The 27,297-nt window shown below is 48.2% G+C and overlaps 1 protein-coding gene across 3 annotated transcripts in view; it reads right to left on the bottom strand.

The window, feature by feature from the left end:
- Window positions 1-26,969, bottom strand: part of SMOC1 (SPARC related modular calcium binding 1) — a 172,362-nt gene extending 145,393 nt beyond the window's left edge. For all 3 annotated transcript variants that reach the window (XM_008248569.4, XM_008248570.4, XM_008248571.4), the window contains exon 1: window positions 26,570-26,969. In XM_008248569.4, coding sequence (XP_008246791.2) covers window positions 26,570-26,668 — 99 coding nt within the window. In that variant the 5' untranslated portion in view covers window positions 26,669-26,969. The remainder of the gene's footprint in view (window positions 1-26,569) is intronic.
- Between the last annotated feature and the right edge of the window lie 328 nt (window positions 26,970-27,297).

The following is a 27,297-nucleotide window of genomic DNA, read 5'->3' as shown; positions in this document are numbered from 1 at the left end:
ATTCACACTGCTCCTCACTTCCCAGTCTTTCTAAAACATCGCTCATTGCTCACGTCCTGGCTGTTCTCAAGATCCTTCAGCGGTGCCCACTACCCACGGCTCCAAGTCCCAGTCCCTTAGTGCATGGATATGTTGTGCCTCCTGACGGGTTACCCCTCCCTTCCCAGTCTCCTTCCTGATCCTTTACAATCATCTGACATCACAGCACAGGACACTTCTTACAGTCTCTAGAACATACCACTCCTGCTCATACCTCCGTGCCTTGGCACAAGCCTGGAAATTCCTCCCCAGGCCCTATCATAGAAAGTCCTGCTCAGTGTCAGGTACCTACATCAAGTGTGACGACTTTGACTCTACTTCTAGAAGAATCTTAGCCACTCTGTCCCTGGGTTGCCATAAAACCCACCCCTTCCCGACATCATCATATCTTTATTACATACGGAATTATCACATGATGTTATAAATTATTTATATTATGATCACCATTCTGACCACCATGACTTGATGAGTCTATACTTGAATGGAAATAAACAAATATGTTACCAGACATGGTCTTTTTCATCATAGGCAAACCACGACAAACTGGATACCAAACCAACCCGGAGGACTCCTCTGGGGTACAAACTGAGATCGGGGTACGGATGATGCTCTGTGCTGTGCTGCTTCATTCAGCACTGAAGAACACTGAAGGGGCACTGGGCAACCTGTGCTGCCCACACGCACGCCAAGGCCTGCCATGTGCCTGCTTCATGTGATGGCTACCAGAGTCCCCCAAGGGAGGTGTTACTGCCGCCCACCTCACCTGTGAGGAAACCAAGTCTCAGGAGGTTAAGGGATGTGCATGAGAGCCTCAGTTAGCAGGTGGCAGAGCCAACCTTTGGACCCGCATATGTCTAACTCCACGGCCGCGCTATTTCACTGTCTCTACTAGCTTCCTAAGTCTCAACAAGCTGGTTGGTCCCCTCTCCTGGGCATTTTCAGAACAGACCCGAAGTGAAAAGAGTGAGAACCTATTAAAAAGGTGCTGTGAGCTGAGGCAGAGGAACAGTAAGTGTTAAATCACATAAGTGGCCAGTAGAGAACAAGTTGTTGACTGGTTTTCCCTGTGGGGCATGTGCTGGAGAAATCCTCCATTTTGGAGACAGAGGCACATTCATTCAGATGAGTCACACAAACGTGAACAGGAAGTGGATCCACCAAGAACTCACAGACACACACTTGACCAGGGCCGCTCCGCACAAGGCAGCCGGTGTCACTGAGAGACGGGGAGAGGTTCAGCAAAGGCACATTGCTGGTGAAGCCCAGTCGGTTACATAAGTGTACCAGTCACGACTCGCTCTTACGAATGACAGAACATCACATCAAGCTGACCTGAGCCAAGAAGGGAAATGTCGCAGCTGGGAAAGCTGTCACAATCAAAATGGAGTCACTTGTGTCAAACCCTGACCAAAAAAAAAAGGAAGGAAGGAAAGAAGCAAGCCAACTGGGAGGCTAGGAACACGTATGCACATGTGCCTGATAACAGGAACCACCACAACAGACTGCGCCAGAACCACAGCCTTGCACAAAGGCCACCACAACCTTGCACAGAAAATACTTCTGCAAGGACGTCTGCCCAATTCTGCCTGCTAAATCCTGGACGCCTGCCACCCTTGTTATTGATCCTTGTAGCCAAGGATGATTCTTTCAAAATAACTTATGTAACCCTCCTCCTTGTGTATTTAAAAACCCTCCTTCCTTCAGCTTTTTTGAATGTGCACAGTCTACCCTGGGTTCCCACTGCAGCGCTACTCCTGGACCAATGTATAAACTTCTGGAGAATCCCTCTGTTATTTAGGTTGACACAGCTATTTATGGATGCATAACAAACCAACCATCCCAAACCTTAGCAGTTTGACCCTGTGGGTCATGTGGACGGTTCAGCTGCTGGTTTCACCTGGGCATACCAGCACAGGTGCACTCGGATGGACAGTCAGTTAAGCTGGAGGTCCAACATGGCACAGTCACTGGCATGCTGGGCAGTTGGGTGTTAGCAGTTGGCTAGGGGACTTCCATTCTCCTCCAGTAGGATGCACTGACTTTCTTACTTGGTCTTAAGACAGAGGTGCAAGAGGGTAGAATCAGAAGCTGCAAGGCCCTTTGAGACCCAGTCTCCATAGACCACCCAGTGGTAGTCCCACCAGTCTCCATAGACTACCCAGTGGTAGTCCCACCACCTTCTAGGAGTCAAAGCCAGCCCAGATTTGAGAGGCAGGGAAACAAGACACCACGTCTTAACGCATGAAGCTACAAAGAACGTGTGGCCATATTTAATCTGCCATGAGAAGTTACTGGCTCATATGCTTGGAAGATTCTGGGAAGATTTAAGCATAGCTGATCCAAGTGCTCATAATCAGAAACCCAGCTGGGGCCAGCGCTGTGGCACAGTAGGTTAAGTCTCTGCCTGTGGAACTGGCATCCCATATGGGTGTCAGCTTGTGTCCCTGCTGCTCCTCTTCGGATCCAGCTCTCTGTTATGGTCTGGGAAGCCAGTGCAAGATGGCCCAAGTCTTTGGAGCCCTGTACCCACGTGGGAAACCCAGAAGAAGCTCATGGCTTTGGATCAGCCTAGCTCGGGGCACTGCAGCCATTTGGGGAGTGAACCAGTAGATGGAAGATTTCTCTGTCTCTCTCTGTCTCTTCCTCTTTCTGTCAGTAACTCTGCCTCTCAAATAAATAAATAAATCTTGAAAGAAAGAAAGGGAGAGAGGGAGGAAGGAAGGAACCTGGCTCTTCCCTCTTCCAGTTTTGTTTTTCCTGTGTTATTCTGGTTCTGAAGCAAGAATGTCCTTCATAGTGGCCAAATGGTCACCAATCACCAGAGCCTACATCCTCAAGGTGCACCTACCCTGGGGCTCCTCTTTACCACAACAAAAAAAAGTTTGTGTCACATGATCATCCCTTAAAGGGGGGGGGGGCATACAGTGATTGATCAAGCCTGGGTCACACATTTACCCTGAGATGGGGAGGTGGGATCAGTGCCCCTAAATTCTGAGGCCTAACAGTGAGGGAGGGGTGTTCTCCACAGGAAAGTTGCAATTCTGTTGTCAGAAAAGAGAGAATAGATGGCAGGCAGATCAAAACAACAGATGTTTCCTACAATAGGCCTCTCAAGATGGTGACAGGGCAAAGAGCCACCACAGAATGCCCTAAATTTCTCTCTGCCAATGCATCATGCAACTTTACCAACTGACAGGTCCCGGTTTCCCAGCAGGGTGGTGTGTGCACCACTGAATAGCTTGTTATGCATCTGAAGAACAAAGACACAGGACAAAGCCTTTTGCAACATGCACTTGCACAATTCTTCAGTCTGGCAAAAGACAGCCTTCCTCAGACATTTGTCAAATCGCTCCTAAGATGCCCCACCCTCCTAGGAATCAGAATGCTTTGTCTATGAACTCGGTAGCTTTTCTGTTTTGAATGTAAACACTACTTCCTCCTTGCCTCCTGCAGTCCCACACAGGCCAACTCATAACATCTTGGAAGCAACTGGGTCAACACCATAGGAAGGTTGAGGGGCGACAATGAGGATCTGGGCATCAGTAAATTAGTAACTCCCAAATCACTTTAGAAACTTTCATCACCAAGAATATTTACAGCATAACCCACAGAAAGTCAACCCTTTGCAACAAGTGAATGAGTGAATGCGTCAAAGGAGAAACAAATGAGAGAGGGAGTGAACCAAAATGCTCCTCCTAATTACAGCTGTGCTTCAGGCCCAAGTCCTCAGGTTCTGAATCAAAAACTGTCAATGGAGCGAAGGTACCTTAGCAATCCAACCCACCCACCTTTTGGGAATCCCTAGAACTAAATAATTCATGCTGTAGCACCTCTTCTCATCTTCCTGGACATCTCCTGCGTATGGGACAAGGAACTGAGAAAGGAAACATCTTATTTTAAATCTCATCTTATGGTATAGCAGGTGCATGTGGCCCTGGAGACTTGGTCTTCCATGGAATTGGGCATCATTCTTTTAGAACTGCGGTTACCCAGCTAAGAGTCCCAGTTTCATGTCAGTATAGGAACAGCTCCAACCTAAAAGCAAGATGTTCCGCTACACTCAAACATAAGCATACCATCTGGAGAGAAGAGGCCAGAGACTTCAAGGGGCTCCCTTTCTTCCAAGAAAGCTTGTCTTGGCATATATAAGGAGCTACTGGCAAAAGCAAACAGAACCTGGAGTCATTCATGTTCTTTTTAAGTCACAGCTGCATGGGTCATGGGTTCCAGTTCCTGCCTGATTTTATTCCATTCTACAATTTTAACCTAAAGAAGCAGTCTTAGAGTGTGAATAAGAATCACCCGCAACACTTTTTATAAATACAGTTCCTGGGGCCCTGTATCTTGAGTCAGCTAGACTATACTTTAGGAAATATACTCTGAAAAATATGTGTCCATAGGATGCAGCAAGATTCTCAACTGCAAAGCTTCAGTTCACTGGTTAAGAGTCAACATTCTGCTGACCATGTCCAGTTACAGGCTGGTCTGACCTGGCCATTGTGACAGTGTCACAAGCCTAATCAGCGGGGGTGAGCACAAGGATGGGGAAGTACACTTCGAAATGATAAACAGTAAACAGCGACTTAGCACTGGGTAACACCTAGCTGTTGGATTTTTTTTTTCTTTGTAATTAACCCAAGGGGAGAAGCTTTGGGTGTTGTGGACAGGCAAGAACGTTTGTCTCCTAAAGTTTTATGTAAATACCTGCTACCCAAGGCGAGTGCCTCAGGTCAACGAGTATCCCCGTGTCTCAGAACGCTCATCTCTAAAGTGGGGATAGCAATGCCTTTTTCATAAAGTTTTTACAAGGCACTGGGACAAGGGTTCCATGACCCACTACTGAGCACACTCTCTGTGTACATTTAGAGAGAAGCAGCTTGGGAGTCTCCCTCCAGCCCAACAAGTAACACAGCAGACTGAAAATCAACATCTCTTCTCAGATCCACCAGAGAAGTGAAGTCACAGGGCAAACCATGAGCCCAGCATTGGAGAGACAGCCGGGCAGGTACAGAGAATTATAATGCAACCAAGAAGAAACCTGCTCAAGACCAGTGTGCCAGGACACCCTATACTGGTACCTGAACCTAAACAGGCAAATAACAAAACCTGGACAGGAACTGAGGACTTGCTATGTGCTGGGGTGGACCGGCCTGAGAGATTAAAAACTCCAGGAGGACACACTCTTACTTAAAGAGACCTGCACATTCTTATGTCTTTCACCTCCAGGAGCCCTACCAGAAACCCACAATGAGCGCCAGAGAAACATCCCCCTGTGCTTCCAGTAGGGAGAGGGGAAGTAGTCATTTTAAAACACCACCAGAACATTTTGTTCTTAACAAGGCTGCCCTCCAGAGAAACTATTTTACCCTAACTGCTGGAGTTTTTTATTTTTTTAAAGACTTATTTATTTATTTGAAAGTCAGAGTTACATGGCTGGCGCCACGGCACACTAGGCTAATCCTCTGCCTGCGGCGCCAGCACCCCGGATTCTAGTCCCAGTTGGGGTGCCGGATTCTATCCCGGTTACTCCTCTTCCAGTCCAGCTCTCTGCTGTGGCCCAGGAAGGTGGTGGAGAATGGCCCAAGTCCTTGGGCCCCTGCACCATGTGGGAGACCAGGAGGAAGCACCTGGGTCCTGGCTTCTGACCGGTGCACCAGCCGTAGCGGCCATTAGGGGAGTGAACCAACAGAAGGAAGATCTTTCTCTCTGTCTCTCTCTCTCACTGTCTAACTTTCCCTGTCAAAGAAAGAAAGAAAGAAAGAAAGAAAGAAAGAAAGAAAGAAAGAAAGAAAGAAAGAAAGAAAGAAAGAAAGAAAGAAAGAAGGAAGGAAGGAAGGAAAGAAAGAAAGAAAGAAAGTCAGAGTTACAGAGAGAGAGAAGGAGAGGAAGACAGAGGGGTCTTCCATCCGCTGGTTCACTCCCCAGTTGGCAGCAATGGCTGGAGCTGTTCTGATCCAAAGCCAGGAGCCAGGGGCTTCTTCCGGGGCTCCCACAATGAGTGCAGAGGCCCAAGGACTTGTGTCATCTTCTACTGCTTTCCCAGGCCATAGCAGAGAGCTGGATCGGAAGTGGAACAGCTGACACTTGACCCAGGGCTCATATGGGATGTCGGCACTGCAGGCGGCAGCATTACCCACTATACCACAGCGCCAGCCCTGACTACTGGAGTTTTATCAGAGCCTAACCTACCTGGAGAAATGGCAGTATCCAACTCCAGGCCACTCTAGCTTGCCTGTCCCACCTAAGTGGGAGAAACACTGAGAAGCACTGTGAAACCAAGGGGTCCAGACTCACCAAGGACCAAGAACTAATCATAAGATTCCAGAGTGCTTCCCTTACTTACACACCACCAAAGTCCCATCTACCACGATGCCTTTTACCCAACACATTATGTGGGGCTTTCAACAAAAAATTACAAGGCATACTAAAAGGCCAAAATCACAATTTGAAGAGACAGCACAAGCACCAGAACTGGACTCAGATATGGACTCAGAAATTTGGGGAGTATTAAATCAGGAATCCTTTTAAACTATTGTTCATATGCTAAAGGCTCCAATGCAAAAATAGACAACATGAAAAACAGATGGATAATGTAAGCAGAGAAATGGAAATTCTAAGAATAAAAAAGAAGCGCCAGAGATCAAAATACTATAATAGAAATGAAGAGTGCCTTGGATGATCTCATTAGTGACCTGGATATAACAGAGAGAAGCATCTCTGTGCTTGAGGATATATCGATAGAAACTTCCAGAATTGAAGAGCAGAGGCCAACATTGTGGTATAGCAAGTTGGGTCACCACCTGCAATGCCAGCATCCCATATGAACACCTGTTTGAGTCCCAGCTACTCCACTTCTTCTTCTTCTTCTCCTTCTTCTTCTTCTTTGGACAGGCAGAGTTAGACAGTGAGAGAGAAAAGTCTTCCTTCCGTTGGTTCACTCCTCTAATGGCCACTACGGCTGGCGCGCTGCATCAATCCAAAGCCAGGAGCCAGGTGCTTCCTCCTGGTATCCCACACGGTGCAGGGCCCAAGCACTTGGGCCATCCTCCACTGCCTTCCCGGGCCACAGCAGAGAGCTGGACTGGAAGAGGAGTAACCGGGACAGAATCCGGCGCCCCGACTGGGACTAGAACCCGGGGTGCCGGCGCCACAGGCAGAGGATTAGCCTAGTGAGCCGTGAAGCCAGCCCCAGCTACTCCACTTCTGATCAAGCTCCCTGCTGATGTGTCTGGGAAGACAGTGGAAGACAGCCCAAGTACTTGGGCCCTTGCACCCATGGGGGTGACCCAGAGGAGACTCTTGGCTCCTGGCTTTGGCCTAGCCCAGCCCCAGCTATGACTTGAGCCAATTGAGAAGTGAACCAGTGGATGGAAGATATCTCTCCCACCCACCCACAGCTGTGACTTTCAAATATAAATAAATCTTTAAAGAAGAAGAAGAGGAGGAGGAGGAGGAAAAAGTGGAAGAGGAGGAAGAACTAAAGAGCAAAGAAAAACAAACAAACAAACAAAAAACTAGGAGAAAAGAAACAGAACAGAATTTCCAAGAACTTTGAGACAATTAAAAAAGGCACAATGCGTAATGCATAATGCATATATTAGATGGAGAAGACACAAAGAAAGAAAGAAAGAAAAGAGCAAAATAAATACTTTAAGCAATAGCTGAAAATTTCCCCAGATTCATATTGGTTACCAAACCACAAATCTGGGAAGCTCAGAAAACACCAAGCAAAATAAATGGTTTTTAAAAAAACACCATTCCAAATACGCTATATTCAAACTACAGAAAAATCAAAGATAAGGCAAAATCTTGAAAAAGACAAAGGAAAAGAAAACACCTTCCCTATGGAAGAGCAAAAAATAAGAATTATATCCAACTTTAACTCAGAAACTACACAAGTGAAAATAGAATGCAGGAGCCAATATTGTGGTACAATGGGTTAAGCGGCTGCCGGCAACACCAGCATCCTATATCGGAGTGCTGGTTCATGCCCCAGCTGTTCCACTCCTGATCCAGTTTCCTGCTTACCCACCATGGGAAGGCAGCAGTAGATGGTCCACATACCTGAGCCCCTGCCACCCACATAGGAGACCCAGATACAGTTCCAGGCTCCTGGCTTTGTCACAGCCTCGCCCTGGCTGTTGTAGCCATTTAGGGGGATGAACCAGCAGATGGAAGATATCTCTCTCTCTCTCTCTCTCTCTCTTTCTCTCTCTCTCTCTCTCTTTCTCTCTCTCTCTCTCTCTCTCTCCTCCCCTGACACTCTGCTTTCAAATAAATAAAAATAAATCATAAAAAAGTAGAATAGAGTAAAATACTTGAAAATGTTGAGAGAGAGAAAGAAATGCCAACCTAGAATTCTTTGTTCCACAAAATTATATTTCAAAAGTGAAGGACAAATAGATTTTTTTCAAACAAACAAAAACAGGAAACTGGTTGTCAGCAGATCTCACTAGCAAGAAGTGTTTAAAAAATAAGTCTGGGGGCCGGAGCTGTGGCTCACTTGGTTAATCCTCCGCCCGCAGCGCCTGCATCCCATATGGGCACCGGGTTCTAGTCCCAGCTGCTCCTCTTCCAGTCCAGCTCTCTGCTGTGGCCTGGGAAGGCAGTGGAGGATGGTCCAAGTGCTTGGACCCTGCACCCACATGGGAGACCAGGAAGAAGCACCTGGCTCCTGGCTTCAGATAGGCATAGCTCCGGCCATAGCGGCCATTTAGGGGGTGAACCAACGGAAGGAAGACCTTTCTCTCTGTCTCTCTCTCACTGTCTAACTCTATCTGTCAAATAAATTTAAAAAATAAATAAATCTGTCATAGAGAAAGTAATTGATACATGTCAGAAGCTTAGTTCTATATAAAGAAAAAACATCGGAGAAGGAGTAAGTGAATATAAAATTGAACTTTTAGTTTTTTTATTTTTAATTGACCTAACAGATAACGACTTGTTGGAAACAATAATACCAACAAGGTATTCAATGGTTATAGTGAATGTTTAAATTAAATAAACGACATATATAAATGAAATAAATGACAGCAATAATACAAGGAACAGGAAGGAAGAATTAGGAATACTTTGTTGGATTGCAAAACATTTGCACTCTTCTAGACGTGGTATAGTGTCAATCGAAAGTGGACTTGGATTAGTTGTAAATGTTAACTGCAAACTCTAGGGCAACCTTTTTTTTTTTTTTTTTTTTTTTTTTTGCTTGTTTTGTTTTTGTTGTTTTGTTTTGAGAGGCAGAAAACTAGACAGACAGAGCTGCCATCTGCTGGTTCACTTCCCAAACGTCGGCAATAGCTAGGACTGCAGCTGAGATCCAGGAACTCAATCCAGGTCTCCCATGTGCGTGTCAGAACTCAACAACTTGAGCCATCACCACTACCTTGCCAGGGTCTGCATTGGCGTCAAGCTGAAGCCAGGAGCAGAGCTAGGAAGCAAACCCAGACACCCATTTTAAAAAGGAAAAAGGAAGGAGTATAACTGACAGGCTAAGAGGGAAAATGGAATCATATAAAATGCTCAGTTAAAAGCACAAAAGTCAGAAAATGTGGAAAGACAAAAACAGGAACAAAGAATAAGAGCAATAAATAGAAAACGGTGACAAATACGCCAGATACTAATTGAACTGCATCAGTCATCACCTTACATGTCAATGGATTACATGTACCAACTAGGATTTTTGAAGGAAAAGAAAGTGAGTGTGGCTGGGATCAGCCACCTTCTCTGGAACCATTCCTGCAGGTCTCGCTGACAGCAAGGAGTTCCGCTTCTGACCTGGGGTTCTGCAAGCAGCCTGGGAGACGCTGCGCTGGTACACCCACAGCCCCTGCTGTTCTGGGCTTTCCAGCACCAACAAAGGGGAGCCTCCATTGCAGTGAGAGCAGGAGAAGGAGGGCTAGAAAAGCCAGGCCCTGCTCCTGGAGCTCCATGGGATCTTCCTAGACCACAGGCAGACACTAGGGAGACACTGGCAGCTACCCGGCAGACTCCCAAATCCAGAAGTTCCCAGGAGGAACTATCACAGGGGGTTCCCACTTCGCCCCCAGCAGCCAAACTGTTTCTCATGGCCTTTTTTTTCTTTAAAGATTTGTTTTATTTATTTGAAAGGCAGAATGAGAGAGAGAGATACAGAGAGACAGAGAGAGACAGAGAGAGAGAGAATCTTCCATCTACTGATTCACTCCCTGGAAACTAGAACTCCATCTGCGTCTCCCATGAAGGAGGCAGGGACCCAAGCACTTGGGTCACCTGCTGTTTTCCCAGGTGCATTAGCAGGGAGCTGGCTTGGAAGCTGACCACCCAAGACTCCAACCTGCACTCCTATAAGGGGTGCTGCTGTCAGAGGTGGCAGCCTAGCCTGCTGTGCCACAACAAGAGCCCTACGTTTCTCACAGTCTCGCAGAAATTACAAGAAGATAATCAAGACAACTCAAGCTTCTTGCAGAAGCAGAAATCCAGAGAACAAGCCACCATGCCAGGAAGAGAAAAATGAAAGACTTCAGGAAAGACAGAAGGTGCCGCTGCCGGGAGGAAAAGACGTAGCCACACAGCACGTGGAGGGAGACAGGGCCAACGAGCATTCTTCCTCCACCAGTTTCCATTTGAGAGGATCCTGCTGACTTATATCATGCTAGGAAAGGAAAGGAACTTGACTTACTGCACAAAAACAAAAGAAAGCCAGCTAGCTTCATTTTAAACAAAAGAGAATAACCCCGCAGATTATAAATCTTCCATGTATTGACGGGTTTTTTAAAGCGTTCATTCCAAGGGGGGGAACTAAAGAGAAACAACCACAGTTTGGTTTCCCATGTGGATCTCACACATTGTCTGGCTACATCTGTTATTTTTATGAATAGTTAACATTTACAAACCATCCTGCCAGTATTTCATTAAAGCTCGACCAGGAGGTAAAGAGTATCTTCCATGTACAGAAGCTGACGCTCAGAGCATGGTGAATTTGCCCAAGAACACACAGCCAGAAAGCAGCAGAGCTATGACTTAATCGCAGGCCTTTATGGCCCCAGACCACGTATGGGACGAGACTTTGCTGACACTAGCCGTTAGATGCAAGGTATACGTCACTCCCCAGGTAGCTGCGGCTTTAAGGCAAGGCACTACCTGGGAATCCGCAACAGATGGGGTGGAGGCTCCAAGCCCAGTGTTTCTCTGAGCCTCTACCTTGATGAGGCACCCGGAGCAAGCTTGGTCCTCCAAGCCAGGGAGAAGACGAGAAGGACGGAAATGCTGTGTCCTGTCCTGAAGCCACTGCCCAAGAAGCCAGGAGGAAGTGCCCACAGCATGCAGGCCCCGGAGGCTGCCAGACCCCACTCAAGACAAACAAAGGATTCCCACTTCTGCTCCAAGGAGGGGATGAATTTTTCAAAACCACCCCAGAAAAGCATTACGCCGACCACCAAACATGTCCCTTCTGTTCCAGATTTGCCACTCGGTTTTGGGGCATGCCTGCACTGGTCTCGCTGGTATTAACAAGCACTGGGAGTGTGACATCAAGACTAAGCCTGTACTTCTTCAAACTGTGTCGCTGGCTACTTGTTCTATCTGCTCCACTTCATGCTTCTTTACTTAAACTCTCAGCATTTCCAGAAACCAGAAACTTGCCCGTTTTAGGGCAACAGGAATGCTATGAAATGCATTTATGGTCAGGTGACAAGGATGGTGAAGATTCCACATGTCCTGAGGTTTTGGCCACACGTCCCAACCACTGGAAATTGCTGAATTGGCCAAAGGCAACTCAGAAACACAATCCGCTGCAAAAATTCAAGCTATTTCCTCCCCTTGGCTGGAATTCTGCCACTTTTCCAAGTGTTCCAGGGCATCCTTGAAAGGAAAAGTCATGGACAGTGTAAGTCAGTTCACAATGGGTTATCTGTTTCTTGTCATATAAATTCCCAAGTGATATAAATATACCAAAGATCACACACAAAGCTGACCTATAGTTACACCTTAAAAGTCTCTCAATCAGCACCAGAGAGTAAAACCAGCCCTCTAGTGCTCTTACCACTGCCACCAGCAAACACAGTGGCTCCCCATCCACAGCCACCCGCCGAGGACTCAGGCCAGGGCCTCCCTCTCACAGTTCTGCTGTCGCATGCAGCCCCTCTCCCATCAAGAGACCACTGAGAGGGGAACGTTGACACCAATGCCCCCTCCTGTGGCAAGGTCAGAAACAAGGAGGAAAGAGGACAGCAATGCCACAAAAAAAAGTTAGAGGAGTCCTTTTCAGCACGGTTTGTTCCTCGCCTAAAAATCAATGAATTATTGGGTACAGCAATGATCATCACACACCAACTCCCATGAAACATACTTGCAAAAATAAAAATACACCAAATCTCCACCTGAGCGAAACTATTGATCTATCATTTTACAAGAAACAGAAAGGACAGAGGAATGTGTCATCAGAATGCAAGAAGCAAAATGTAGTATGGAAAATCCTAGAACAACCTCTTTATTCAACACATAGAATACAAAGTACTAAGGTAGTAGAGGGACAACTCATAGATTAAAATTCAGATCAACCAAGTATAATGTGTGGAATTTATCTGTGTCTTGATTCAAACCAACAGAAAAGCACGTCTAAGAGACAACTAGAAAGATTTGAATGTTGACTGAGTAGCTGATGGTATTATATTAAGGAATTATTGTTAATATTCTTTGGTTAGGATTTGGTATTGCAGTTAGTTTTTTTTTTTTTTTAATAAATCCTACCTAAACTTTCAGAGCTACATAGATGCTCCTCGACTTACAATGAGCCCCAATAAACCCATCATGAGTTGAAAATATCATAAGTGGAAAATGCATTTACTATACTTCACCTACTGAACATCACACCTTAGCAACAAGGTACACTGCAGAGTATCGGTTGCTTCCCTCAGGACTGTGTGGCTGATGGGGAGCTGCAGGGGCTGCCCAGTGTGTTGAGAGAGCCCTACCCTGCAGACCCACACTTCCACCCACACAGCCACAACCCTGGGGAAGATCAAAATTCACGTTCTAACTACAGAATAGGCATTCGGCAAAGCAATCAGGAAAGCAGTTGAGACAAACACATCCCATATCACACAGCATGAGGTTGGGTCCCACTCTGCTCCAGATTCCAGCTTCCTGCTAGTGTGCACCTTGGGAGACAGCAGGTGACGGCTCAAGTCATTGGGTCCCTGACACCCTCGTGGGAGACCTGGATTATTTTATAGTTCCTGGCTTCAGTCTGGCCTGGCCCGGCCTGGCCTCTGCAAGCTTCTGGGGAGTAAGCCAGTAGATGAAAGCTCTCTCTATCTCTCTGTCCATCTCTGTCTCTCAAATAAAATAAATAAATAGTTTTTTTTTTAAAAAAGACAAAATTCAGCGTATGGTTTTTAATTCATGCAGTTCACTTCTATGGCAGGGCCCATCTGCACATGAAAATCTTTACAAATGATAAGATGTAACGTCAGATTTGCTTCAAACACTGAGCAGGAGAATAAGGAGATGGTTTAGAGGAACAAGGCTGGTGATATGAGGCTGCCATGGGATTTATTAGACTACTCTTTTTACACATCTTTGATATTTTTCATAATTTTAAAAAGATTCTTTAATGGTTGGAAAGAACCCAAAAACAAGGGGTATCTTAATTCTTTTCCAAAGTTCCAACATCGTTTCCAACATAGCCTGCTTAGTAAGTAACACTTTTTACACGAATTTTCCCCCTTGTAATTGCCTTCACAGACTACTTCCAATGGACACATATTTGCAAATGTTTTTGGAAATTTCTGAAACACAGAACAAGCACTCTCTCCATAGAATGACATTAAGTTTAGTTCCCAGAAAATGCTATATAAACTCAAAGCAAACATCAGTAGTTGACCAGTTGACCTGAGTGCAATATGTTTGTTGCTGTTTCTGCAATGTAAGATTGGAGAAACATCCTCACCTTAATTTCTGTGTTCTTCATGGGGGAGGCTTTTCTCAGCCTGACAGCAAACATAGAAGCTGTAATGATTAGCCACATAAAGGTAGGTACATTTAGTATTTAAAAATCACTGCCTTTGTATATAACATACTGAGAAAGGCACTGGCCAGATCTGACAGGAAAACAAACATCCTTAGTGTTATTTAAAAGAAAACCCTACTTTCCCTATTTTTAAAATTAGCAAAAATTTAAGACAGATAATTCACAAAAGAAAAGGAACTAATGTAGCCTCAGCCAAAATGAGAGAGGGTTCTTCATTAAATTTGAAATTCAGATAATTGGTGAACAATTGGGTCAGACTCATACTAAAATGTCCTTTGTTGTTTATCTGAAACTCTAACTGGGAATTCTGCATTTCTGTTTTCTAACTTGGTAAATCCGAAATTTACAGCCAATTACTGAGAACATGATGAGCGCCATTCATAATCAGCCAGGGGCAGAACAGAGGCCTGGGACAAGCAGAGGGACATCCGCATGGCACAGCCCAGGCAGGCAGACAGGAGGAGCAGCTGCACCTGACACAGAGCTCAGGGGAGGTGTGGCCTCAGGGCCTCAAGAGGATGGGAGGAGGTGGCCAGCAGGAGAGATGGGGGAATAGAGGTTGTAAACTTTGTAGAAGGTCCCCGAGCATGTCCTTCTGGAGAAAGGAAAGACACGTTTAGCATCACTGAGCAGAGAAAATTCTCCCAAGCATCACTTGTATTACTTGTCCCTAAAACTTCACTGTGACCTAACAATATTTTACTCTTTTGTGAAAACTTTATCATATATGATTTAATACCCACCACCCAATTAGAAAAACATTACCAATTCAACCAAGCCTTCTCTGTGCCTCTCTCATGTATTCCTCTCCCACTTCACCTCATATCCTGTGTAACCATGAACCTGATTTTCATTGCCGCATACATTTTTACATCTGTTTGCACCCTTAAACAACATAAAGTTTTTGCATGCTTTAAACTTTTTTAAAGATTGATTTATTTATTTATTTGAAAGGCAGAGTTACAGAGTGAGAGAAGGAGAAAGAGGCAGAAACAGAGAGATCTTCCATTCACTGGCTCACTCCCCAAATGGCCACAACTGCCAGAGCTGGGCCAGTCTGAAGCCAGCAGCCAGGAGCTAGGAGCTTCATCCTGGTCTCCCACAGAGGTACAAGGGCCCAAGCACTTGGGCCATCTTCTGCTGCTTTCTCAGGTGCATTAGCAGGGAGCTGTACCAGAAGTGGAGCAGCTGGGGCTCGAACTGGTGCCCATGTGGGATGCCGAAGCCACTATATCACAGCACCAGCCCCACTTAAACTTTTATATAAATAGTAGCATGATGTGTATTTTCTTTTGCAGCTCGCTTTTTTTCATTCAATATTTGACCCATGATAAATATAGCTAGTTCTATGGAGTAGTCCATTTCAATATATCTTAATTTATATTTCCATTTTCCTGTTGACGGGCATTTAGCTACTTTCCAGTGCTTCATTGTCACAAAAGAATGCTGCTATGAGTGTCCTTGAACATCATATACATTCAAGTGCATTCCTCGAGGGGATACACCAGAGCAGAATTACAAGGTCAAAGAGTCTGGGCAACTCCAGCTATAATTCTACAAAGTGATCGTACTAATTTATATTCCCACCAGCAGCAATAAATACATTTTTTACAGTTATGTCCTGCTGAGGTTAATTGAAAACTCTCCTCTAAAGCAGACAGAGTTCAAAGTGTGCTGAAATGAGTAGGAGGCCTGGTATTAATAGTTACTAGCCCTAAAAGTCAGCCCAACATACCAACATACACACAGGCTCACTCTTCAGATGTAATCTGAATCCAGGGGTTATTCAGGAATCAGGTTGGATTGCAACAGGTGTGTGTGTGGTGGGGATGCTAATCATGCATATTTTAAAAAGATTTATTTATTTCAAAGGCAGAAAGAAGGGGAGAGAGAAGGACATAGAAAGGGAGAAAGAGAGAGATATCTTCCATTCACTGGATGGGAGTGAACTCCCCAAAAGACCACAACATCTGGGGCTGGTACAGGCCAAAGTCAGGAGTCAAGATGTCCAACCGGTCTCTCACACGGGTGGCAGGGACCTAAGCAATTGGGTCATCTTCTGTTGCTTCCCAGGAGTGTTAGCAATGATGTGGATTGAAAGCTGTGCAGTGGGGATTCGAACAAGCACTCATATAGAATATCAGTGTTGCAAGCAGTGGCTTACTGAGCCACAACTCCAGCCCTTAATAATCTTTGTGGCCTGCACCACGGCTCACTAGGCTAATCCTCCACCTTGCAGCACCGGCACACCGGGTTCTAGTCCCGGTCGGGGCGCCGGATTCTGTCCCAGTTGCCCCTCTTCCAGGCCAGCTCTCTGCTGTGGCCAGGGAGTGCAGTGGAGGATGGCCCAAGTGCTTGGGCCCTGCACCCCATGGGAGACCAGGAGAAGTACCTGGCTCCTGCCATCGGATCAGCGCGGTGCACTGGCCGCAGCGCGCCAGCCACGGCGGCCCTTGGAGGGTGAACCAACAGCAAAGGAAGACCTTTCTCTCTGTCTCTCTCTCTCACTGTCCACTCTGCCTGTCAAAAAATAATAATAATAAAAAAAACTTTGTTATTTTCCTCTAAGATTGTTATTTGCCACTAAGAATTATTTTAACAATTACTAAGATACACCTCATAGAAATCAAATAGTCTCATGATAGCCTCCCCAAACACACAAGGCACCAGATTTTTCAATATACAGCTCAACCTTACTTTTTTACACAAAGGGATCATATATTCTGGTTTACATTTTACTCCTTTTTACTGTCCAATAGGTCTTTACAAGGAAAGAAACCATCTACATTTGTTGAGAATTCCGTTATTCCATAAACATTTACTAAGCACCTGCTCTCGGGCAGCACTCTATAAAGAAAACTAAGCAACTTCACCACTAAGAGACTCCCACTCTAAAGGAAAGAAACTACCAGATGCAGGTCATGATTATGCTCTGTCCTTATGGTACTAGATACTTAAGGAAGGTGGGAAGCAGAATAATGCCCCCCAACGATGTTCGTGTTCTGATCCTACCAATGCTGTTACACCGCAAGGAGGAACACAGGTTACTGATGGAAGTAGAATTGCTAATCAGCTAATGTGAAAACAAGGAGGCTAGTCTGGATTCTGGATTCTCCAAGTGGATCCAATATCATCACAAGGATCTTTCAGTGGGGAAGAGGGAGGCCAAAGGTAGAGATGGGCATGTGAGACAGGCTTGACTGGCCATTGCCAGCTTTGAAGGTGGAAGGGGGCCACAAGCCAGGGAACTGGGCAGCACCTCGAAGCTGGAGAGGACAAGAAACTGGGTTCTCCCGTGGAGCCTCCAGAGAGGAACTCAGCCCTGTTGGTTCTTTAGCCCACTGAGACCCATGTCAGACTTCTGATCTCCAGAAACATGTATTGTTCATGCCACGAAATTGGTGGCAATTTGTCCCAGCAGCAACAGCAAGCTAATACAATAGACATTATCCATCCTCCCCACCACTCTGGAACATAGTTGCTGTGAACTCCATTGGGCAAATCAAGGAACTAGGGACCCAAGAGGTTGAATTACAAAGCCAGGCTCACAGTGGCAGATTCAGATTCACACTTGAGTCCATCTGCCCCCAAATCTGGGCTGCCCTACTCCTGGTTGGCTGAAATAGAGCAGGTGGGGACACAGAATTCTACCGAGGGCCAGTCTGGGGGCACTATGTGAGACAGGATTTGAACCATTAGGAAGATGGGCAGGATTTAGACAGACAGAAAAGGGCAGAGAGGAGAGGGCATTCAGCCTAGTGGAAAAGACACCCATATCCCACATCAGAGTGCCTTGGTTCAATCCCTACCCAGCTCTGGCTGCTGATTTCAGCTTGCTGCTAATGCAGACCCTGGGAGACAGCAGTGACAGCTCAAGTAATTGGGTTCCTGCCATCCACATGGGAGATCTGGACTGTGTTCCCAGCTCCTGGCTTCAGCACTAGTCCAGTCCCAGCTGTTATGGGCATTTGGGGAATGAGCCAGCAGATGAGAGCTCTCTCTAGCTCTCTCTCTCTCTCTCGATCTCTCTCTGCTTCTCAAGCAAATAAAGTTTAAAAATAATAAAGGAAGTTAAAACAAAAAACAAACAGAAAAGGGGAGGGATGGAGGAATCAGGACATGCTCAATGGCTCAAGGCAACTGAAACCTGGGGTTGGTGGAAGTGTCTATGGGAGGGAGGGCTGGGCACCGCCAGAGACTAGTGCTGTTGAATACACCAGCCGCCAGCCATGGGCAACCACTAACATTTACATTTAAATCAATTAAAATTCGGGGCCAGTGCTGTGGCGTAGCAGGTAAAGCCGCTGTCTGCAGTGCTGGCATCCCATATGGACGCTGGTTCATGTCCCACCTGCTCCACTTCCGATCCAGCTCTCTGCTATGGCCTGGGAAAGCAGTGGAAGACAGCCCATGTCTTTGGACCCCTGTGCCCATACGGGAGACCTGGAAGAAGCTCCTGGCTCCTGCCTTGGGATTGGCGCAGCTCCAGCTATTGCAGCCAACTAGGGAGTGAACCAGTGGATGGAAGACCTCTCTCAGTCTCTCTGCTTCTCCTCTCTCTGTGTAACTCTTTCAAATAAATAAATAAATCTAAAAAATTTTAAAAATTAATTAATTAATTAAAATTAAATAATTGAATATTCAGTTCCTTGATTACACTCATCCCATTTCTAGTGGCCAGTAGCTCCAGATGACTAACACCGGGTGATGTTCTACCTCTGCAAGAGGCTCAACTGGACAGCGCTGTGGTGACAGAACTCCTGAGCTGGTCAGCGGCCTCACGTCCTGTCACGACGCTCCCTGCTGCACCCTCTCCTCTCCTCACCTGCTCTTGTGTCATCTCCAGGGGCTTCACAGAATTTTTCTAGAGCAGATGCACAATAAACATCTACAGACAGCATTGAGAACTCCCACCAGGGTTCTAAAGATGCATATCTGGTCCTAAAAATAGCCACTTCTGGCAAGGAGGTTCTGTTCACCTCTACTGTCAATATTTTAAGAAAAAAGTAGCCCTTACCTTGCAGCATGCCATCAGTGCTGTCGTGCAAAAGGGTTTTAGCGCGGAGGAGCCGAGCTGCTCACACGTGTGTGTGTAGAGTATCCGTCTGGTGTCCAAGCACCCCTACCTTAGCTCCCAGTGCCTTACTCTGTCCTGCTCCTCCTCCAAGCAGGGAGAGGCTAGGCTGAGATGAGAGTGGCCTTCCCTGCCTTGTGTCCCACTCTGGCTCCAAAACACAAGGCTGAGATTAACCAAGGCACCGTCCAGGAAGGACACAGCTCTCCATCACTCACAAGTTTCAGTGGTGGCCAAAGGTAAGATGACTTTGTGATCTAGCAATTGAGTTCAGAATGGTGTCAGATGCAAAGGAAAACCCGATTAATTGCTAGGATGACCGGCGCTGTCTTGGGGTCTGGGGGGCAGTTGGAAGCGTCCATGGAGATCCAATTCTCTTATTCCCTGGCTGACTCAGGGCTGGGGCAGAGCACACATTGTATACAGCGCTGACCTATTTGGCAAGCCTTACAAGCTGCTTCGATCAATTTCTCATCAGCCACTCAACCCTTGTCCTCTCCCACACAGCTCCATAGTGACAAACACGGATGGAGGGGGCCCCCACCTGACACCCCCCCACCAGCAGCAGCAATGCCAGAACTTGGCTGCCTAAACAATACATCTCTATGTGGTCTGGAGAGAAAGGGGGCCCTGTACCTGCTGAGCAGGGCCTTGCAACACCCCCTCCCGGGCAGCAGTGCCTGCGAAGACGGGTGAGAAGGAGCGGTGGGAATGAAGACAGGCATCAAACTGGAAAGCCCCACTCAGCACCTCCCCCTCCCCTGGCAGATGCAAGGGAGCTTCACAAAGTTCGTGGAAATGCAATTAAAAGGTAAATTTGCCGGCGCCGTGGCTCAATAGGCTAATCCTCCACCTTGCGGCGCCGGCACACCGGGTTCTAGTCCCGGTTGGGGCGCCGGATTCTGTCCCGGTTGCCCCTCTTCCAGGCCAGCTCTCTGCTATGGCCAGGGAGTGCAGTGGAGGATGGCCCAGGTGCTTGGGCCCTGCACCCCATGGGAGACCAGGAAAAGCACCTGGCTCCTGGCTCCTGCCAGGATCAGCGCGGTGCGCCGGCTGCAGCGGCGGCCATTGGAGGGTGAACCAGCGGCAAAAGGAAGACCTTTCTCTCTCTGTCTCTCTCTCTCACTGTCCACTCTGCCTGTCAAAAAAAAAAAAAAAAAAAAAAAAAAAAAAAAAAAGGTAAATTTATTAAGGTCTTCCAAAAGTTCATGGAAAATGTGTACAATGAAAAACACACACGGTTTTCAGGTTCTTTTTTGGCACCAAATACATTGATCTTTTAATCTGATTTTTTCATGGACTTTTTGAAATGCTTTCATTAGGCTTCTGACCCAGACACCAGCTAGTGGAGGCTTCTGCTCTGCAGCGCTAGGATTCAGACACACAGACTCGGGCCCTCTGAGCAAGGGAGATGGAGACTGCCCACCGCCGGCTCCGCTTTACACAGGAGGCCTCAAGCCCGCTGATATCCATGTTCATGCAGGGTCTGGGCCTGCTCTGTGCCTAACCAGGCAACAACTAAAGCACAAGCCAATAATCATTCCCCAGTGGGGAAGTTTAGATAGGACCACAGGCACATCTGGAAAAGGGGGAGATGAGAGTAGGACGAGGTATAAAGAGGAGTCCCTGACTCCGGGAATCGTTGTTTGTTTGACCTCAGGTGAAAAGAATTAAATTAATCATGTTTGCTTCATGTCACACTCAACATTGCTTTAGGCAGAGACCATTTTTATTTTGTCTTTGATCAGCTGTTAGATTTGCAATAGTGAACAAGTATCTTCAAACTCATCTCCCATTTTCCCCCGAAAGGTAAAATATTGACACTAACGCACATCAACCACATGGTTTCCCAAACAATCCATCACCCTGCCTCACCCTGACTTCACCCAAAATCTGTGTCCACCATTACCTTGCTTTGCTTCTCATATCATTTTATTGCAACTAAATGTAAGAGAGTACTTCAAGGCCAGCGCCACGGCTCGCTGGGCTAATCCTCTGCCTGCGGCGCCGGGTTCTAGTCCCGGTCAGGGCGCCAGATTCTGTCCCAGTTGCTCCTCTTCCAGTCCAGCTCTCTGCTGTGGCCCGGAAAGGCAGTGGAGGATGGCCCAAGTGCTTGGGCCCTGCACCCACATGGGAGACCAGGAGAAGCACCTGACTCCTGGCTTCGCCAGCCGTAGTGACCACTTGGGGGGTGAACCAACGGGAAAAGGAGGACCTTTCTCTCTGTCTCTCTCTCTCACTGTCTAACTCTGCCTGTCAAAAAAAAGTACTTAGAATATGAAAAATTAAATTAAATTAAAGATAAGTTTACTTTGTGGCACAACAAATTTTTTGGAAATGTATGCATAGTTTTTTCATAATGCCCATTTCCCATGAATTTTGAAGACTACTTACATTCTTAAATTTTTTTTAAATTTTGATTATTAATGAGTTTATAAAAGATATACTACTCTATTTTCTGGTACATTTCTTTTACTTAATTTCATATGGCCAACAGTCATTCAGATTTCTGCCTGGCACTGTTGTTCATTTGTTTAGTTTTATATGATTTTCCACTGTGTGACTACATCATAGTTTACTCATCCGCCCTCACACTGACAGGCATTTGGGCTCTTTCCTGGCTTGTAGTATGACGAACACAGTTGCACGTGTCTCCTGCATGAGTTTCTCTGGGTATTTATACCCAAGGGTAGAATTGCTATTTCATTAAAAATGTTAAGATTCAACTCCAGGAGAGAGTAGTATAATACCAAAGTCTTTTCCATTTTATATTTTATTTATTTGAAAGGCAGACAGATAGAGATCTTTCACTCACTAGTTCACTCCCCAAACGCCTGCACAGTCAGGGCTGGGCAAAGCCAAAACCAGGAGCTAAGAACTCAATCCACGTCTCCCCTGTGGATGGTAGGAACCCATCGATTTGAGCCACCACCTGCTGCCTCCCATAGTCTGAATTAGCAGGAAGATGGAATGAGAATAGATCTGGGATTCAAACCCAGGTACTCCCACATGGTACGTGGGCACCCCAAGTGGTATCTTAACCACTGGGCAAAACACCCATCCCCTATCTATCGTGATTGCCTCTCCAAGAGATTCCCACATGATTGCTTCCTCATCCTAGCCTCCTCAATTTTGCTTCCTGAAATTTTAAATCATGTTCTTGGCCTAACATCTGAATAGCATCTCAGATAAAGCCCCCCTACAGAGAAGGAGGGCTCTTATCAGACACACGGACACCAAGAAGGGCATCTGAGCAGACATGGGACACAAGCAGTCCAGACACGAGGGCAGGCGACTCACGTTGACGGAAACACCACAGACACCACTTCGCCTTCAGGAAATGCAAGATGTGAAAAGACACTGGAGCAGAGCTAAAGCCAATTTCCCAGCCAGTCCATCCTCCTCCCCCAGCCTCCCTAGTACCACCATACGCGCTCTTTTTCAAACTAAGAACAAAACATGGAACATCCGGTTTGTGGGTAACCAAGCTTAAATGAGAGCAGGGTGTCTGGGTTGGACATCACCATACAATCCAATCATCTCAAGAATATGTATAGAGCCGGCGCCACGGCTCACTAGGCTTATCCTCCACCTGCAGCACCGGCACCCCGGGTTCTAGTCCCAGTCAGGGCGCCGGATTCTGTCCCGATTGCTCCTCTTCCAGGCCAGCTCTCTGCTGTGGCCTGGGAAGGCAGTGGAGGATGGCCCAGGTGCTTGGGCCCTGCACCCCAGGGGAGACCAGGAGAGGCACCTGGTTCCTGGCTTCGGATCAGTGCGGTGCGCCGGCCGCTGCGGCCATTGGAGGGTGAACCAACGGCAAAGGAAGACCTTTCTCTGTCTCTCTCACTGTCCACTCTGCCTGTCCAAAAAAATAAAAATAAAAAAAAATTAAAAAAAGAATATGTATAGAGTGCTTTGCAAGGTAACAAGCACACTGTGGACCTGAGCTCTATTCTGCCCTCAAGGGGCTTGCAGGTTTGTTCATTCAACTAGAAGCGCGGAAGCGGCAGCTTACTGCAAAGATGATGCAGATGCTGGCCTGATGCTAAGTGCTCACTGCAGATGGACCAGTAGAAGTCAGGCCACGGGGGATCACAGCCGGAAGTGGCTCCACGGTCAGAGTGACCAATTCTAGCCAGAAGTTGGGAAGCATAGAAAAGTTCCCAGAGAGTGATGTTAGAGCTGGGTTTTGAAGGGCGACCCAAGTCCTGGAGAGGAGAGAAAACAAAGACGGTGCCTAAAACAATTAAGAAATCAGTTTCTGACTCAGACCTCTTGACCTTTCCATTTTCTTCTCTTTCTCAAACTTCTCAGATGTCTCTCCTGCTCCCAGCGACGCTGACGCACCAGGGAAGTAGATTCCCGGATCGCTGCTAACCACGCGTTATCTGCATCTCTTCATTCATCGCCCAAACTAACAAAGTGGTCTCCACCAGGTGCTGGGCCCTGTGCTGAGCTCTGAGAGTACGTGGAGGGACAACACGGGCACAGTTCCTGCCCTCATCAGGTTAGGTTCCCTGACTTCAAAAGCAGATGGAGAATTCAACAAAGACAGACAGTTGCTTTGGCCTGACCATCATCAGCCAGACTTCACCAGCATGGGAGAGCGCCCCTCCCCCAGCCTATCATCCCCCTGAAATGTTTCTGGTCAGTTGTGCACGATTACAGAAATAGCTGCTTCTCAGTAATTGAAAGAATCCTGACCAGCGTCCCAGGTAAGCCAAGCGGCTGCTTAGAGCCAAGAGACCCCAAAATCAGGTGCTTCCTACATAATAGTCTCCAATCTGATACTTGATAGCTGCTGGTTTCCAGAGTCAAACAAATGTCAGGAATTTTATGAAGGAAGGCAGGAAGCAAATAAGGGGGCAAGGATTGAAGTCTAGGCCTCCAGGGAGCTCAATTAGTGAGCCAGATAGAGTTAAACTGAAAGGGCATGCTCTCGGCTTCCTAGAAAGCCAGCTGGAAAAGATGCCAATCCTTAAGCCGCTGTCACTCAAAAGATTAACAGAAGAGACCTGGGGGTGCCCAAAGGGAATTCTGCAACGAGCCAGATGTTCTTGCTCTTCCTATGACGCCACCGCTCTCAACCCGGGGCCACCAAGAAGCCATGCCGGAGAGAGCTGGAGTCTTTTGGGATAGGCTGAAATTCAAACCTCACCCTTTAGCCGTGCAGACACTAAAAACTGATTGCTCCTAATACTTTCTCTGCACACTGCCGTGATGCACCTGGTTCTGCATTTTCTCACTGGGCCATCTCCTCCTTCGACAGGAACAGCAGCCCAGATCCGATGAACACCCCCAGCTGCCTGGCGGTGTGGAAAGCACACAACCTTCAAATCCATGCAAGCTGGGCTTGGCTCCACGGGTGATTGGAGCATGTCATGTAGCCTCTTCCAGTCTTGCTTCCTCATCTGCAAAATGGCACTAAACAGACCCACCCTTCTGGGCAGAGACCAGCCCAAAGGTTCATGCGTGGCAGCACCTGGTGTTGCACAGAAATGAAGCCAGGTAAGCGCGTGCTCAAGACAGGAGCTTACCCTTGGTTCAAAAAAAAAAAAAAAAAAAAGTGTGTGTGTGTGTGTGTGTGTGTGTGAGAGAGAGAGAGAGAGAGGCAGGGAAGAAGAAAGAGAAGCAGTTCACACACAAGCCTATTTAAGTCCCTGCGTATGTTCTGTCTCTTCCATCAAATAACAAACTAAAGAAGCTAAAAGGAAACCTAACCCACATCTCCGCTTTCCCCTGAAGCCCCAAGCTTCTCCCCCAAAGCTGCTTCCTTCAATTTCAGGAGCGCAGAAGAAGAGCCATCTGGCTTGAGATGCAAGGCCAGCCCAGCAGCGGCGGAGCCCCCCACCATTTGTCTCCAGCCGCTCTCCTTTCGACCCTCCTGTGGGCGGGCATCCAGATTTTAGCCGGGGTGCTCTGGTCTGCGTCTCTGTCTTGACTGTTCCTAATTATTGGAGGGAATGCCGTGGCTCGCCTGACCTCTGAGTTTAAGAGCTAGAGCCCTAATATCAAACCAAGCAGCTTCATTTAAAAGGCATCCTCATCTGCATCCATAAAAGTCACTCCCGGAGCCCTGACTCGCCCGGCTTGGGGGAATGCCTGCTGTCGAGGATTTATGACACACCCTGGATCTAATCTGCTGTTGCACATCTGGTCATAAAAGCAAGGGCAGCCCAACACCGGGACAAACACTTTTCTTTCCTAAGTGGCTGCAAATCTGATCTCACAGTGATAGCTGGGCTGGGATGCAATCAGCCCAGCATCTGGGCAGTCATTAAGGCTCCACCCTCGACAGCTATAAAGATGATTCTCGTGGCAAAAGCCCTGAATAAAGAAGTTGCGTCTGAACAGGTGGTCACGGGACTAGGCCGAGGGATACCCAGGCAGGAAAGCCTGAGCTGTCTGAAGAGCCAAGGCTGTATTCACAAAGATCCCCGCTATTTCACACGGAGGCCGTGCAAGCAAGCAAACAGCTATGCGGAGAGGTGACTGCCTTGTGGTACACTGATGCCGTTTAAGATTAAGGCCGGCCAGATGCACCACTAGATAGTTTAACGTCGGTTCTTAAGGAAGTGAAATTATTTATTCGAACAGCTGGGGGGGGGGGGGGGGGAGATGACCTAGACCAGAAATGAGCACAATGCTGTCGATTCCAGGAGACTTTTACAATGCCCTGGACAGCCCGTCCTGTGCACAGAATTGGCACGTTTCGTGACGTTCAGAAACTCCAATCGGACCAAGGTTCAACAAGTAATCCAACCTCCCAGCGCCGAGGCCAGGGGAAGAGCCCCGTGAACAGCGCGCAGCTCTTCCCCGCCTGGGAAGAGCCCCGTGAACAGCGCGCAGCTCTTCCCCGCCTTCCCACTCCACGCACACGCGCGCGCACACACACGCACACGGACACAGCCTCCCCACCTCCTCCCCTCCTCCAGGGCCGTGCGTGCCCAGCAGGAGCGAGCATTAAAATTATCTGCTGTGGGTTTTACGAGCAGAGATCGCTCTTTAAAACAACAACAACACAAGGTCCTTGTGTAGCTCGCGGGTAACCTAAAACTCTGCAGGCGGAGCTGCCCCCCCCCCCCCCCCCCGCCGGCCAAGAACGCCGGCGCGCAGGATCGGGAGCTGGGGGAGACCCAGGCAAGCCCTGCCCGAGCCGAGGGCGACCTTCTCCGCGAGGGTCTCGGAGCGAAATGCCACGGGAGAAGAGGTTGGGCAGGGGACCCCACCGGTGACAGTCCGGGGCCGGGGGCGGGGGCAGACAATGGGAGAAGACTTTATTTCAGCAACTTCGTGAAGCTCGCGGGCGACTGGGTTAGCGATGGGGGCGGGGTGGGGGACGAGGTCCGACACGTCCCTACCCCCTCCCCTCGACCCCCGGGATGCAGGGCACAGCGATCGCGTCTCCCCCTCGGGCAGATGGGCGCGCGGCCGGGGGGCGCACTTACCCTGGGGCCCGTGGTGCGGTGGGCGCGGGCCGGGGACAGCTGCACCAACATGAGCAGCAAGGGGGGCGTGAGCAGGCGGGCGCAGCGCGCGGGCAGCATGGTGCCAGCCGGGCCGGGCAGCCGGCAGCGGGCAGGGGTCGCGGGCTCGGCGGGGCGCACGCCGCGCCTGCCTTCCTGCCTGGGTGCGAGCCGGGGCCCTGGCGGCGGCGACGGCGGCGGGGAACAGGCAGCGGTCCTGAGGCGAGCGCTCGCGGAGGCTGCGGCCGAGAGACGCGGTCATGAACCGCGAAGGAGAGAAGAGGGGCTGTGTGCGGCGCGAGCGTGTGCTCGGCGCGCGGGGCTCGCTCCGCTCGGCCGCGGCGCAGCGGCAGCAGGTTGGATGCCGGAGCCCGGGCCATGGGAATTCCCGTTATAAACCTCCGGGAGGGGCGGGGCGGAGCCCGGCCGGCCTGACTGACAGGCCGAGAGGCCTGTAGCAGCCGAGCCTGTGGCAGGTGAAAGCCAATGGGAGAGGGGCTGGAGGGGAGACTCGCGGTCACCCCCCCGCCCCAGCCCCGCCACGGAGCCGCGACACCGGTCGCTCCGCCCCAGAGGGCTAGAGGAGAGACCGGGATAAAGCGTAACTTTCTCTTGGCCCTTCCGTCTGAGGGAGTCGGCGAGCGCCAGCTTCCCACCTGGCTGGCAAAAAAACGCCTCAGGCAGTCACAGCTTTTACCTCAAGTGCGGGA

This window comes from Oryctolagus cuniculus, chromosome 20 (genome assembly GCF_964237555.1).
Source record: "Oryctolagus cuniculus chromosome 20, mOryCun1.1, whole genome shotgun sequence".
Classification (NCBI taxonomy): domain Eukaryota; kingdom Metazoa; phylum Chordata; class Mammalia; order Lagomorpha; family Leporidae; genus Oryctolagus; species Oryctolagus cuniculus.
The sequence above is the reverse complement of the archived record's forward strand: the minus strand, read 5'-3'. Positions and strand labels throughout refer to the sequence as shown.